Here is a 16429-nt window from a genome sequence, read left to right as displayed (position 1 = left end):
GAGATACCAGAGGATACAGTGGTTAGTTTATGTGACAGCTACACGATTATATCACGACGTTACTAATGAGTGACAATTTACAATGTTGCTTTTGCGGTGTATCTGTTTTATATCTGCACAGTTTTTCTGAATTATTCTGGAAAGTAAAACATATTTTAGTAGTAACTTTTGTGGTATAGCTACAAGGAGACAGCATTTTCCGTAGCACAACAATAGGTTACAGTACAGTACTTTCATCATCACAACAATAAGCGTAATAACTAAGATATCTCTACGCAAAGCATTTCACTTTTGTTTATCATGAGGTAAGTACATTGGCTTATGCAGAACTTAGCTTTCGGAGGAAAATAACTACGACACTTCCACAGAGGTAATCTTACAACAAGATGCACATTTAATGCTACAGGACACGCATTTCAGTGATTAATTTTATACTTAAAACATTTATTTTTAAAGATTTTTGAATTACAAAGAAAGTTTTCCATGATACATTTCATTCCATTGCTGTAATCTGTAACACCTGAGGGTATAATTACATTAATCCTCAGGGGGGTACATGCTTGCTTTGTGTATCATGTGTTTGGCAAGCACAAGGAGCCCTAGCTAATATGGTATTTGCTTACACAACTTTACACATCGGTACCATATTCCTCTAACACATAAATTACATAGCTATGTGATCATTTAACTGAGAGAGACAAACTTTTTTACTACAGCAGTGACAGATGTTTACGTAATTACACCGTTGGATAACATCACACTTACGAAATTGTATTTTGTCTGTACTTTGAGAAATGTTCATATTTTTTTGGACCCATTGTGATATTATGAGAGCTTTGAATGATATATTTGGTATGGGATCACGAGTTTTAAAGTATGTTTGAGGTAGACGACACTTTTGACATGAGCAGAGAATTTTTTTTTAATTATTAGAGGAAGCTACGACGATTTTGAGAGTTGACTGAGGTGTTATGATGTTATTATTACGATGACTATGTGTATTATGCTGTTGCGGTATGTTTATGATCAATCAGCTGATGCTATATGAGGAATTTGATTATGCTATGTATTTATTATGATGAAATATTGAAGTGTCGTCGCAAGATTAACGTGTCGACGAATATATATATGTGTAATAAGGTAAGGAGTAATGAACAGTGGTTAGGGACTCTGCCTTGTGAAAAAGGATGTTGGAAACCAAGAATCGTACTTTAAGAGTTATGAAATGTGTGTAAATGCGTGAATGTATCACAATGCCGGCGAAAATTTTTTGGACACTGTTATATTCATAAGATTTTGTTTCTACACATTTGCAACGCAAATTCTCGACCTGTGAAATTTTGTATATGAGACTGTTTCTGTAGCGGAAACTGCTGTTATAAATATTTCTGTAAGAAAGTTAAGTGACCACCTGCACGTAATGTGTCGCGGGCACCCAGCTGCGTCAGACGCCTGGAGAAAAAGCCATTAGTGTGTGCGTTTTCAGAGGCACCGGTAGAAAAAAAAAGGGAGGCCCTTATCCTCGCTATTGACATTCCTTTCTAGAAAGCATCCCAAATACGACACGCTCAAACTTGAAAACATATGATTACACTGTGGAGCTCTTAATTTATGATTTACTGAAATGCCTAATGAAATGATGAGAATATTTTATGTCTATACACCTGATTATGACTACTGTCTTTATAGTTCAGAGATTTTTACTACCTTATGAAATGCCATATGGCTAATGAATGATGTTTCATGCCTTCCTTTGTACATATTTTCATTTTTTTTAATATCTAGTTTTTAGCTGCACTGCAGCATTGGTTAAAATAGAATTTTATAGATGTACTAATATAAATATTTTATGTCTACAGATCAAGTAAATACTAATTTTGTAATACATTTCCCAAAAATGGGTGAGCACAAAGACATTTCCCTTCACAGGAATTGCATACGGAATTTTCTTTTCAACTACTTGGTAATTTTTTTTGTAGAATAACTTCTTGTGGTGCACCAATTTAATTACATAGACATTAAGATGTGAATATACATTTCCCTTGTCTGCATTGTTGTCTTTAGTGTAATATTTTTTTCTGCTTGAGCTATGTCATGTTTAGATATAAGTTATTTCATTCGCTGCTGCTGTTTACCAGGCATAATGTTACTGAATTTGACTTTTTATTACGCTGTTAAGCCAGTTTTACTACGGATTTATTTTTATTGTTTGCTGCACAGTGCCTTATATTAGTTGTAATATTGCAATTGCTTTGCCAATTTGAATTTTTTGTCATTGATGTTTGTGTAATTGTTTTGTGCTGCTGCATTGCCTCGTCCCTTAGTTTAGCATCTGAGCTCAGTAGATTTAAGTTAGCTTAAGAGGGGGTAGACTATATAAGAAACTAACAATGATGGATTGGAAGAAATGCATTGAGAATCTATAAGAAAATGGTTTGGCCAAAACAGTATTTTTGAAAGAGGATATGAACCAAAAAAGTAGGGTTTAGGGACAACAGGTTTAGGTAGGATTTTCTTGGAAATAAATGATGAAGTAAGATAAGGGAAAATAAATAATGAGGTAAGAAATATGTGAACATATAAATACAGAAAGCATGCTTGAATAGGATTTTTTTGGTGGAAACAAATGTTGAAATAAGACGAAAGATCTATGGAATGAAGTTTGGGTTGGACTGCAGTACCAAATGTTACACTGAAAACAAACCCTGTCCTTTCCTTTTGTGTTATCCCACTATGTGTTTGTGTAACCTTATGTATTTGTTTTCTTCCTGTCTCTGTGTAGTTTCATAGAATTTCTTCTTCTTCTAATACTAAGCCACATTCACTATGATGAGGAATACTGTTATCCTCAAATATAATTGGCATTAATAATATGTTATTTACCTTGTAAATATGCTTAGACATTATTTATTCTGTTTTGTTTTAATGCTCATGTGTAAAGTTGATGTTTCAAAAGTTATTGTGATTTTATGTATGTACTCATGTCATAATTCCTCTAACACTGATGTATATGTTATTTCTATTCTTTTGTAAAGCCTGTATTACTACAAATGTTATCTGTATTGTTATGTTTTTAATGATGTATTTTGTATCTTTGTAATTGTATTCCCATGTTATAAAATTGTAATTGACACCAGTTCATCAAACTAAGTAACTTGTAAGCATTCATTTCACTGCACACATTTCTGTTGGTCATAGTAATGCACAATATGTGAGAAGTTGGGACTGTTAGTGTTTGCACGTGTGTTACTAGTTCAGCAAGGGACTGGATAACAGCATTGCTGGTTCTAAGGACAATTCCAAAAAGTTTGTGAGTGTACAGGTGGTGGTTTATGGACTTGCTATCTTCTCTGCAAGACTCTTCGATGGTGATTGTGCACCTGCACAGTCGCAGCAGATGGCTGCTGGCCATCTCTGCAAGGACTACACTGGGTCTACACCTTTGATGACCCACCAATACCATTATTTTTACAAGGACTACAGTGGGTCTACACATTTGCTGACTCACCAGTACCATTATTTCTACAAGGACTGCAGTGGGTCTGCACCTCTGGTGCCCACCAATACCGTACTCTCTACCAGGACTACAGTGGGTCTGCTCTGTGATGACCTACCTACCAATATTCTTCAAAACGTCAAATGACTCTGCTGTGGGTTTGCTCTGTTGTGGCCTATTACCTCTCAGCATGTCAAGAGTCAGCACTGTCTTTCCGTTGCAAGGACAACACTACTTCTTCAAGACTGCATGGAAATCCACTACTTCCGTGTGCATTGTATTTATTGCTCAGACTTTGAGAAAAGAAACGGCAGTTTTACTGTGATGAATGATCAGGACTGTCTTTATGGACTGTGAGAAAATTTCAGCTTTTGACCAACATTGCATTAATAAGTGTGTGCATTTGATATCTTTGTTATTGTAATTATGAAAAATTTTATCAAATCATTATTGGCCACTGCCCAAAACAATTTGTAAAATTTTTTGTGGGGAGCATGGGGGCTATGTAAGTAGGCTGTTTATGTTTTCTTATTGGCAACGTTACGTAGCGCTCTGTATGAAAATCACTGGCTGTGCTGTGTGCAGTCTGTGGCCAGTTTGCATTGTTGTCAGCCATTGTAGTGTTGGGCAGCTGGATGTGAACAGCGCGTAGCATTGCGCAGTTGGAGGTGAGCCGCCAGCAGTGGTGGATGTGGGGAGAGAGATGGCGGAGTTTTGTAATTTGTAATACTTGATGCCATGAACTGCTATATATATTATGATTATTAAGCTGGCAGTAGTGGCACTCGCTGTATTGCAGTAGTTCGAGTAACGAAGATTTTTGGTGAGGTAAGTGATTTGTGAAACGTATAGGTTAATGTTAGTCAGGGCCATTCTTTTGTAGGGATTTTTGAAAGTCAGATTGCGTTGCGCTAAAAATATTGTGTGTCAGTTTAAGCACAGTCTTGTATAATTTTTTTAAGGGGACGTTTCAGTAGGCTGAAGTTTAACACATTAGCCAGGAAGAATCAACACGCAAAGAAGTGGGATACAGAAGTACTAAGGAATGACGAGATACGTTTGAAGTTCTCTAAGCCTACAGATAGACCAATAAGGAAGAGCTCAGTAAGTAGTACAGTTGAAGATGAATGGACATCCCTAAAAAGGGCGATAAGAGAAGTTGGGAAGGAAAACATAGGCACAAATTAGGTAACTGCAAAGAAACCATGAGTTACAGATGAAATAATTCAATTGATGGATGAAAGGAGGAAGTAAGAAAATGTTCCGGGAGACTCAGGAATACAGAAATACAAGTCACTGAGGAATGAGATAAATAGGAAGTACACAGAAGCTAAGCCAAATGGCTGCATGAAAAATGTGAAGACATCTAAGGAGAAATGATTGTCGCTAGGTCTGACTCAGCATACAGGAAAGTCAAAACAACCTTCAGTGACATTAAAAGTAAGGGTGATGACTTTAATAGTGCAATGGGAATTCCACTGGTAAATACAGACAATGGAGCGGATAGGTGGAAAGAATACACAGAATCCCTATATGAGGGGGAAGATTTGACTGGCATGATAGAAGAGACAGGGGACCCTGTATTAGAATCAGAATTTAGAAGAGCTTTGGAGATCAAGTAAAGGAGAAGGGATAGATAACTTTACATCAGAACGTCTAAAATCGTTAAGGGGAGTTGCAACAAAACGGCTATTCGCGTTGGTGTGTAGAATGTATAACTGGTGACATACGATTTGACCTTCGGAAAAAAAACCATCATCCACACAATTCCGATGACTGCAAGAGCTGACAAGTGCGAGAAATATCGCACAATCAGCTTAACAGCTCATGCATTCAAGTTGCTGACTAGAATAATATACAGAAGAATGGAAAAGAAAATTGAGGATGCGCTTGATGACGATCAGTTAGGCTTTAGGAAAGGTAAAAGCGCGAGGGAGGCAATTCTGACGTTGCGGTTAATAATGGAAGCAAGACTAAAGAAAAATCAAGACACGTTCATAGGTTTTGTCGATCCGGACAAAACGTTCGACAATGTAAAATGGTGCAAGGTGCTCGAAATTTTGAAAAAAGTAGGGGCAAGCTACAGGGAGGGACGGGTCGTACACAATATGTATAACAGACAAGAAGGAATAATAAAAGTGGACGACCAGGAACGAAGTGCTCGTATTAAAAAGGGTGTAAGAGAGGGATGTAGTCTTTCGCGCCTTCTGTTCGATCTGTTTATCGAGGAAGCAATAATAGAAATAAAAGTAAGGTTCAGTAGTGGAATTAAAATTCGAGGTGAAATGATATCAATGATAAGATTCGCTGATGACATTGTTATCCTGAGTGAAAGTGAAGAAGAATTACATGATCTGCAAAACGGAATGAACAGTCTAATGAGTACAGGATATGGATTGAGAGTAAATTGAAGAAAGACAAAGGTATTGAGAAGTAGGAAATGAGAACAGCGAGAAACTTAATATCAGAATCGATGTTCACGAAATAGATGAAGTTAAGGAATTCTTCTGCTTAGGCAGTAAAATAGCGAGTGACGGACGAATCAAGGAGGACATCAAAAGTAGACTAGCAATGGCAAAAAGGGCATTCCTGGCCAAGAGAAGTCTACTAGTATCAAATATCGGCCTCAATTTGAGGAAGAAATTTCTGAGAATGAACGTCTGGAGTATAGCATTTTATGGTAGTGAAACAAGGACTGGGGAAAAATGGAAGAGAAGAGAATCGAAGCATTTGAGATGGGGTGCTACAGACGAATGTTGAAAATTAGGTGTACTGATAAGGTAAGGAATGAGGACTTTCTGTGCAGAATCGGAGAGGAAAGGAATATGTGGAAAACACTGATAAGGAGAAGGGACAGGATGATAGGACATCTGTTAAGACATGAGGGAATGACTTCCATGGTACTACAGGGAGCTGTAGAAGGCAAAAACTATAGAGGAAGAGAGATTGGAATACATCCAGCAAATAATTGAGGACGTAGGTTGCAAGTGCTACTCTGAGATGAACAGGTTGGCGCAGGAGAGGAATTCGTGGCGGGCTACATCAAACCAGTCAGTAGACTGGTGACCCAAAAAAAGTAGCAAATGGAAAATCGCAGTAAACTATTTTAAATCCACTGGAGTGTAGAGGTATCACTGAGTCTCAGCTATCGTTTTCAGCACGAGTAGTTTAGTCAAGACGTTCAGTGAGTTTGCCTGAAGTGATCTGCTTACGGGAAAGTCTCAGCATTTTTCCTGTACATCCTAACAGCCGTGGGTGTTCTGTTGCAAAAGCTACGTTACGTGCCTCCCCTTTCTTTTTCCTGGCCTTTATCCCGTATATTCATTCGGTCGGCATGTTAATTCCTGGATTTGACAACGTTAGCGTTAATGGGGGGCGGAAATGTGCGAACGTTTTTCTGAACGTCTGTGAATCGTGTAAGTGAGTAACGACGCTGGTACCAGTCCGAAATTTACCTAATAGGATGCGGGAAGTCGCCTAGAATCCACGTCCAACTTGTAGTTAACCCGCCGGGGGGTTTGATCAGCTACCGGCTCGCCTCCGGAAGCAACGTGCTAACCCGCGTGGCGACTAGGGTGATTCTACACGCTTCCTCAAACTGTAATTTTCACTTATGTTAGGGCATTATGTTGTTAGTGCTGCCATCTACGAGCATTTCTCTGACGTGTTCATACTGCTTAACACAAAACCCCGTATAAGCCCTGGGGACACGTCTGTTTTTATTAGCGCACAGAGACTACACATTTTAGCATAATATTCTGGAAACAGCTCTGCAATCGTTCTAACACACAAGTAAACGCAGTTATTTGTTGCGTGAAATTTTAGACCTCGGCCGAAGTGGCCGTGCGGTTCTAGGCGCTGGAGCCTGGAACCGCGAGACCGCTACGGTCGCAGGTTCGAATCCTACATCGGGCATGGATATGTGTGATGTCCTTAGGTTGATTAGGTTTAACTAGTTCTAAGTTCTAGGGGACTAATGACCTCAGAAGTTGAGTCCCATAGCGCTCAGAGCCAATTGAACCAAATTTTGGGCGAAATGCTGGATATCTGTAAGTTGACACGATGACGCGAGTATATTTCGGCGCTCTCTGTGTCTGATGAGACGAATACCCATCGCTCTGGAACACAGTTTGGAGGCGTTCGGATCCAGCTTGCAAGTTATCGGTATCTGAGATGATACGGGCTCGGTGAAGACTGCTACAGACATGTAAACGGCAGAGCAGGGAAGACGATGAGTCGTTCAAGCCGACAGCTTACCTTCCATATATTGCAAATGTTTCCGTGAAAGCGATCCTTCCACGACATAAAATTCTCGGCACTTCTGAGGCTGGTTAAAAAAACTTAGAGCTGTATATTGCAGGTGTTTATAGGATTCTATGAGAGTGCGTGAATCTTATATAGGGCAAACGACGTGGACTGTTCAAGGGCGCATCGTAAAATACCAGCGAGATACTGGCCTCCTCCAATGCAGCAAATCTGCAATCGCCGAAATCTGTACTTCTTCTGATCATTACATGAAACAAAATCAAACAAAAATTGTGGTCAGTACTTCAGACTGCTAGAGCTCCTTCGTCAATGAATCGCCGCGCGCAGTGGACGCGCGGTTTGAGGTGCCACGTCTGGTCTGCGTGGTCCCTTCCGCCGGAGGTTCGAGTCCTCCCTCGCGCGTGGGTGTGTCCGTGTGTTGTTCTTAGCCCAAGTTGGTTTAAGCAGTGTGTAATTCTCGTGGCTCATGACCTCACCAGTTTGGTCCCTTAGGAATCCACACACATTTAAACATTTTTTCTTCAATGAATCAATGGAAATGAAATTGTCTGAGGCCCTAATCAATCGTGACGACAGTTTCCAGTTAGATACTGCATTGAATTCTGGCACAGAAAAACTTTATTCTCTGTCTAGCCGGCATCGTCGAGCGTTTTCACTGTGTGTGGTGGTGGATGTGATATCGGTGATACGAGCTTGTAACACAACAACTTTGTGGACTACCAAATTTTTATTTTTCGATGCAATTTTCTTTAAATCAGAGTTTGTATATGAGTGTACTAATGTTTGTATGGTGAAATGAAATGTTCCCTCATTGTAAATTTAAATAAATACCGGTTGTAAGTAGACGCGCTGGCTTAGTCAGGGCGATACGATCTTGTCAGAAGAGTACAGTGAATTGCCAGTTTTGGCAGTTGCATTATCGCTGGATGCGAAGCGCACCGGGAGTTGTTCTTTTTTTTCTTTCTTTTTTTTGAGAAATTGTCGTAAAGTAGTGGTGCTAAACTATGTAATGACTCGGCGTGCATTTGTTGTGTACGGTCGGAGTATATGGCATTAAATGGGCATAGCATAATTTCTTCAAGAGTATGCAAATTAACTCGAGGAGTACTGCGGTCCAAATTTTATTTATTACGGACCTACAAGAAGAAGAGTCTGTGCCACAAATTTTCAACGAACAATGCCTTACATTGCGCCGATGACACTTCAACCTGAAGGAAGGTCGAACTAACTGCTTGGTCAGATTTGTTTGTAAGACAGCTTCGTATTTCATTTTGTGTTTAAATAATAACGAGTCATACCAAAGTGTTGACCTTCATCTTTATCTAAGACAAAATACCTAACTAGGGTCCGTCCTATCCATTACTGATGATTCGAGAGACTCCTAATGATTGGTTATTTTATTAAAGAAATAACAGTAATTAAAATTTCAATAATTTGCAAAATAATAATAATGGCAAGTTCTTCAGTCTAGTCAACAGTAATTTGAAAATTCGGTAAAATATTTTTTTTGTTTTTTCATTTTTACGCAACTGCAACCAGAAATGTGCGTTAATGTATTGACCTAATAACAGTAATATCTGCACACAGTATTTAGCGGAAAATATTAATGAATAGTATTAAAAGCTGAAATTACAAGAAACCAGTGAGTCAGTGAAATCGTATTATGAACTTTGCCGTTCTTTTGCAATCGAAGTTTGACTTTACAAATTACTTAACAGGAAAGTTATTATTGAATGATGCTATATCGTTACGATAAATTTTAAGTAAATGCTAGCATTCAGTAATAAATAACTTTTTGAGTAAAATTAAAGACAGTAAGCATTACAGTGTGTGACGTCACAAAAATTTTGTATTTACGTAACTGTTTACTAGTAATGAGATTTTGTTGTTCTTTGGTTATTACTAATTGATTTCCATTAGTTGCTACCTAACTGAAAGGTATTTGTTTAGTGTGATGTATCCATCTGAAATCACGCTAGAGACATATTCAGCAGTTTAGTGCTGTTTTTCGCGTTGTAAAAAAACCAAACATTCTTACGTAAGTCTTTCTACATTAACAGACAGTGATTACAATGACAGTAATTTTGCTCACGCAGTGAGCTGTAGACCGTTGGTTTTCTTTAATTCATTAACTAAACTCATAACGTTTTCCAAATTTAACTGTCTACTGTAATTCCATGCACCCAAATTTTATATTATTTTAATCTTAACTGAGTTTTTAGTTGATGTCGCCATTGCTGCAAGTACAGAGCATAAGCGACTGGGTAATAACTGCACATACAGTTCACGGACTTCATTTAGCAACAGGGAACTTTAGGCATAAGGCCCATCTAAATCCTCATCATCCGGAAGCGTAGTGGGTGGTTATGAGCTCACGGCATGGAGTAGCACTCTGGCCTGTAGCAGCAGCACAGGGCTCATGCAACGCATGCGCAGTGACAACTGGACACACCACGCATGCGTTGGCAGTGCTTTAAACAAGGGAACTCTGTGTAATTTTTCGCCATATATACCTGAAGATGGTCAGAAAACTATGCTCCGAAATATCGCAGCAGGTAGTTACAGACAACAGGCAGTTCGCTCGAAACCACACGGAACGATCTATACGGCGGGAATGTTTTAAATTTCGCAACTATTATACGTTGATGATCAGAATCTTTCGGAATTAGGTCTGGAGCCCCTCTAATACATAAGTTTAACATGATTATGGGTCAGAGCTTTGGCTCCCTTTGATGAGAATGTTTCAGTCTATTTCGATGATATGTTTTGCTTACGATATGTATAAAGCCGTTCATATTCACCAGATACTATGTGACAAGTAAGTCATTTAGTTATGAGGGAGTGAAATCCATGATATCGTATTCAGAAAGGAAATAAAAGTATACTGAAAGCGAATATCACCTTGCGATCACTAATATTAGCAAGACTTGCAAATTGCACATTTCGATTACATACTCCTATATAATACTCACGTTTATACCCTTCAGCATCTGCACGTCTTCCTTATACTTGTGGTAAGAATCGCAAGCGACATCCCCTGTGCTGTTTAGGCCGAGTAGCGGATGGTTATGGTAAAAATGATCCTGGATGCTTTCTCCTTTACCTACAAACACATAAAAATTTTACTTCTGGACAAATTCATAAAGTACCTGCACTGATAAGCCAAATCATTATGAGCGCATTCCACCGATAGATTAAACGCCACTTGGTGGCGCTGTGGACACGTAATCCAGCAAGGCATGTATGTAAGAGGAGCAGAGGACAGTTGGGAATTGTCCTGGAGACGATACAGAGTGCAAATCTGAAAACCGACTGACGTACACGGTGTGTTCCAGGTCCGCAAGGAGTGCCTGTGTGAAATTCCAAACTGATATGCCGTCTCGTTTCGAATTGGGCATCTTTGAAGTTTCAACAACAGCTGTGTAGAAGGCCAAAGTAATAACACTGCTGCAGCCGGAAGCCTGGCTGCGAATGTAACAGCAGGTGTCCGACACCTGTCGGAAAACGGCGGTGGAGCGTCAAGGCAGCCTCGTGTTTTGTATTAACTTAGAATTTGTAAATTTGTGGTAAGATCTTATGTGTCGAAACTGCTTAGGTCATCGGTCCCCAAGCTTACACACTTCTTAATCTAACTTAAGCGAACTTACGCTAAGGACAACACACACGCCCATGCCCGAGGGAGGACTCAAACCTCCGACGGGAAAAGCCGCGCGGACCGTTACAAGACGCCCCTAACCGCGCGGCTAGCCCATGCTGCGTATTTACTTAGAAAAATCAGACACTGGAACGTCTGATATGATGAGTGTGTTTATGGTAGTGATTGTTTAAGTCGCACAAATGCTTTTCGGTGATGTGCTCTAAATCGTGACGGTAAGGAGGTCATCAAGGACACGCCACGAGTATCAAAGCCGCGAACAAGTCGCGCGAACGAAAATGTCCAAAAAAATTGCCGAAATAATTGCATCTGCACTCGTCGATGAGCTGTCAACAATATCGAAAACTACTGTGCGCGGAATTTTGATCGAGGATTTGCGCAGTTAGGGCTGCATGCACTTTCGGGCACTGAAAAACGTGGCAGCGTCCAACACTTTTGCAGTGATACTAAATGGATGGTAACTGGCGACGAACCTCGTACAAAGTGGCAGAGTGCAGCGTGGTCAGTCCCATACAATCCGAAACCAAAGAATCTGCACTTTCAGAAGATTTGTGTCATGACAACGCCGAGACTTTCCTTCGAAAGCAAAGGAATCATTCAGAAGGTCCTTACACCAGAAGGGCTAACCGTTAATCCTGAGTACTATCTCGGCAGCCTCCATCATTTGTGGACGAGAATTAGTGGAATTCGAGCCAAATACCGAGAGGCAGGTTCCTGCTCGCTCGTCCACAACGACGCACCAGCCCACAAAGCGAAGACCGTGCACTAGTTTTGGCTAGAAACGGATTGAAGTCCTGAACTGAACCAACCGCCGTATTCGCCGGATTTGGCCCCAGCTCACTTCTGGTTGTTTCCCGAGATTGAAGTTAGAAATGAAAGGACACCGTTACAGCGCAACTGACGACATATAAGTAATGTGTACTGCAGCGCTATGGTCGAGACGGCGTAAAAAAGTAGCTGACAATTGCAGTGGGCTGGGCGCTGCGGCTTCACGCGCCTACGTCAACCAGTCACGTAACGCGATTCTGTAAACGACTCAGTGTTTCCGCAGTTCTGTAGAAGGCTATTGTCTCTCCCACAGCTGAAACCTGGCAACAGTGTTACTATCTGCCATGGATCTTCTTACACTGTCTCGACTATAAATGCAATTCCAAAATATGACTACTGTGACTGTTTCAAAACACTTTTCAGCTTTTTTTTAAATTCAGATACAGCAATATCGTGAACATAATCCGTGAGTTTTATTTTTCACAGCCGCAGTCCTAACGGTTCTGGGACACACTGTGTAAGCGGCTTTCGCAAAGCGCAGATTGTTATAGTCTGGCACTTGGCGACGCGCATCTCGGAAACGCTTAAATTTGACTGGTGTCTATTATCGTGCGTATCTACTATGGAAAGCGGTAGGGCCGTGAAACCGCTAGTCGACAAGATAGTGGGTGCCCACACCTCATCCTAGACATGGAGGTCGACTCTAGAAAGCGAGTTAGTTGGCGATCTGTGGCAAGTCTGACGACAGAGTACGATGTTAGCTCAAGAATAAGTGTTTCAGAGAAAACCATTTAGTGCACAGTGTTGAACAAGCAGCTCTGCACGAGACGTCCGCTATGTATTCCCATTGGCTGTGGGTCAATGGAAACGTGGAACCTGGTCACGTGATTCGTTAATCTTGATGCACCAGGTTGCTGATTCTGCCTGCAAAAAGCTACTCAAAACATGCTCAGTGCTATAGGGTCAGACCTATGGGGGCAGTATTATGGTATGCGAGACATACACCTGGGCTTCAATTGGACCTGAGGTATTAATCGAAGGCGTCGTGGCAGTTGTGGAGGACGTGAACATTACTGCGGAACACCTGCATGCTACATGCTTGGTGTCTTCCCCAACAGTGATGCCAACTTTCAGAAGGATAACTGTCCATGTACAAGGCCAAAGTAGCCTTGCATTGGTTTGAGAAGCGTGACAGCGAACTCACGTTGAAGACACGTCCACAAAATTCGCCTGATGTGAACTCAGTGGAATTCATCCGGGACGCTTCCCGGGCTCCATTTAAGGGCCCACAAACCACTTGTCCGTTAGCCAGCCGGGGTGGCCGAGCGGTTCTAGGCGTTACAGTAGCAATATCGATGGGTCTCGGAAATTTGCTATGAAACCGCATTACAACACCGTGGGAATTAAATATTTAGTTGACGTTGAAAGAGCCAAACATTACAATGGTTGACAGACGATTTGTAAGGAGTTCGTTCTTTTGTTCAGCAGATGCTAATAAACTTAAACATTGTCCGTAGCATACTGTAATATGATTTTTATTTAATCGTGCGATTAGTTACCATGTGGTTGTAAGAAATTTGTGCAATAATGTTTTATCTTAATGTAAGATGTGAGCCGGCCGGAGTGCCCGAGCGGTCCTAGGCGCTTCAGTCTGGAACCACGCGACCGCTACGGTCGCAGGTTCGAATCCTGCCTCGGGAATGGATGTGTGTGATGTCCTTAGGTTAGTTAGGTTTAAGTAGTTCTAAGTTCTAGGGGACTGATGACCTCAGAAGTTAAGTCCCATAGTGCTCAGAGCAATTTGAACCACTTATCCGTTATTTATCGGGTTTCCGTGATCTGTGCGTAGATCTGGTGCTACGTACCTTTGTATACCTACTACGGACTTGTCGGATCTATGAGACGCAGAATCGCTACTGTATTGCGTTCCGAATGTGGGTCAACATGCTTCCAAGCAGGTGGCCATAATGTTTTGGCCCGTCAATGCATTTCACCGTAGCATAAAATAAACTGACGAGGAGAGCAGACAAATGCTATAACCCGATTTCCCGGACACTTTCCACATTGGAAGAGGAGGTCAAATAAGCGAACACCTGTCTTAGCTTATCCCTGGATATTCGACCATTTCTGAGAAAACAACTGTCTATATTTTCGTTTTAATTTAGGTGCCTTTTGGCATTTGATTAGCTCAGCCTAATTGGTGGCGTAGTGGCTAGGCATACACCTTCTCACGTTTTGCGTCCCGTGTTCGAAACCCAGTTATTGTTTTCATTTATTTTACTTTATTTTACTTTCATTTATCTACCGGTTTTTGTAGGAGGTTACTACACGAATTTTTCCGATCAAGTTAGGTGATATGACAGAGCTATATTAACTGTAAAATTGCAACAGAAATTCACAACAAGCGTCATACATTTTTATACAACAAATGTATGTATAGTATTTTCAGGGGTTACAGTCTTCTTAAATCCTCATATTTTTATAATAGTCGTTAATTCTTCTATTGTATTGTTATGTTTATTCTCCACGGAGGTTTGCTGCATTCCCTTACATGATACTGAAAACATTTGAAACATGGATATTCCAGACACCCCAACCATCGAGCTTAGGCAGGTGTGTCACAGTGACAGTTCTTCCTATGAAACTATCTCAGGAAAAGAACATCGTCAACATCATTACTGAAGATTTCAAGCGTTGGCAATAATTTCAAGACGAGCCACGCGTAATGGATCACTTTTCCGAAAACTGACGCTTGCCCTGAGTATGATTCAAGATACACTACAGGAATTTTACCGAAAACAATTTAAAAAAGTTTTTCCGTTCATATATTAATTCATTCACCAGATATAACATTAGCAGACGAGTAACGACAATGTTGTTCCAGTATACATTGGAAAACATTCATGTAGTGATTTCTACAGACGTGGGGAGAAAAATGAAAAATAAAAATAATACAAGGGTTTCGAATACGGGACGCAAAAGTGAGAGCCCGCAACTATAGCCACTGTACCACCACTTTAGATGAACTGTTTATTCACTAAGAGGCATACGAAATACTTTGAAACCTTTGACCGTCGGTTTTCTCGGTAAAGATAGAATACTTATGCGTAAGCCTCTGCTACATATGTTCGCTTATTTTGACTCGTCTTCCACTGCGCGAAGTTTCTGGGAAATCGGGTTATGGCACTTGTCGTGTTCTCCTCGTGAGCAGTGTTATTGGAGTAAATATTAAGCCTAAGATCTCATACAGATCTCGAATACAAAGACTACTTCTGTTATTTTCTGCTGACTCACCATCCTCGTTCCAGGCCCCTTCTATCTGATAGGCAGCCGTGGCGGCGCCCAACATGAAACCGTCAGGGAATCTGTTAGTGGCGGTCTGTGCCAAACCAGTGGCCAACACGGCCGAGAGAGCGACCACCAGACTCAACATTGTTCCACACCAGTGACCGTGTCGCACTTAGAAACAGTTATAATATATACCTCGCCTGTGTTTTAATTTAATAAACATGTTACGCAACAATACTCCACGTGATGTTATCTATTATCATTGAATGTTTCATAAGAGTAAAGTCATTAACGAGATAAGCTACAAACAAGTACGTAGATATGCCGCAGTTACAAGAGAGAAGTGGGTATTATCAGTGGAGATGGTGTATATTGGCAGGAAGTCGTTCATATGGAGCACCGCTTTCCTGCTTACTGTTTCAGAAGTATTGATGGCTCAAGTGCTAATGACTCATCAGATAATGCTTATTAGCCGTTTCCTTTATACGAGAGCTTTGATACGGTAGCGTTCGACGGTTGCTACCAGACTGTTGGCAGTTTAATTGATTTTCCATAAGATACGGCTGATGCTGAACACAAGGTGTTCTTGTATCGCGATATATCACTATCTGCGGAGCAATTATCGCCGAATTTTGTCTTATATTCGTAGGCACTTATAACCTCCATGCCGTTAGACTAATTGTTCGCCGTCTCTTTCCCCCTTGTCCTAAAGCGGGATGATTACGGAACGGTAAACTGAATTTAAATGTCTCATACGAGGGTATGTTGCAACATACTTCTCCTTTATAAACCAATTCACAGTATCCTACATTCCACTGTCCTTAACTAAACTTTCTGGTTGCCAATTTAATTAAACCTTGGACCATTTCGCGTGAACAAGCACTATTTAAGAAAACTTTCTTATCATCCGGAGACGAATTATTTCAAAGCTGAAGTCTCGCGGCCGACCCGTACAA

At 40.7% G+C, this 16429-nt stretch overlaps 1 protein-coding gene across 1 annotated transcript in view; it reads right to left on the bottom strand.

The window, feature by feature from the left end:
* LOC126095376 (myrosinase 1-like) overlaps positions 1–15618 on the bottom strand; it is a 73734-nt gene extending 58116 nt beyond the window's left edge. The window contains exon 1 of the mRNA XM_049910181.1: positions 15480–15618. Within this exon, the coding sequence (XP_049766138.1) occupies positions 15480–15618 (139 nt within the window). The remainder of the gene's footprint in view (positions 1–15479) is intronic.
* Positions 15619–16429: the final 811 nt, after the last annotated feature.

This window comes from Schistocerca cancellata, chromosome 8 (assembly GCF_023864275.1).
Source record: "Schistocerca cancellata isolate TAMUIC-IGC-003103 chromosome 8, iqSchCanc2.1, whole genome shotgun sequence".
Taxonomy (NCBI): Eukaryota; Metazoa; Arthropoda; class Insecta; order Orthoptera; family Acrididae; genus Schistocerca; species Schistocerca cancellata.
The sequence above is the reverse complement of the archived record's forward strand: the minus strand, read 5'-3'. Positions and strand labels throughout refer to the sequence as shown.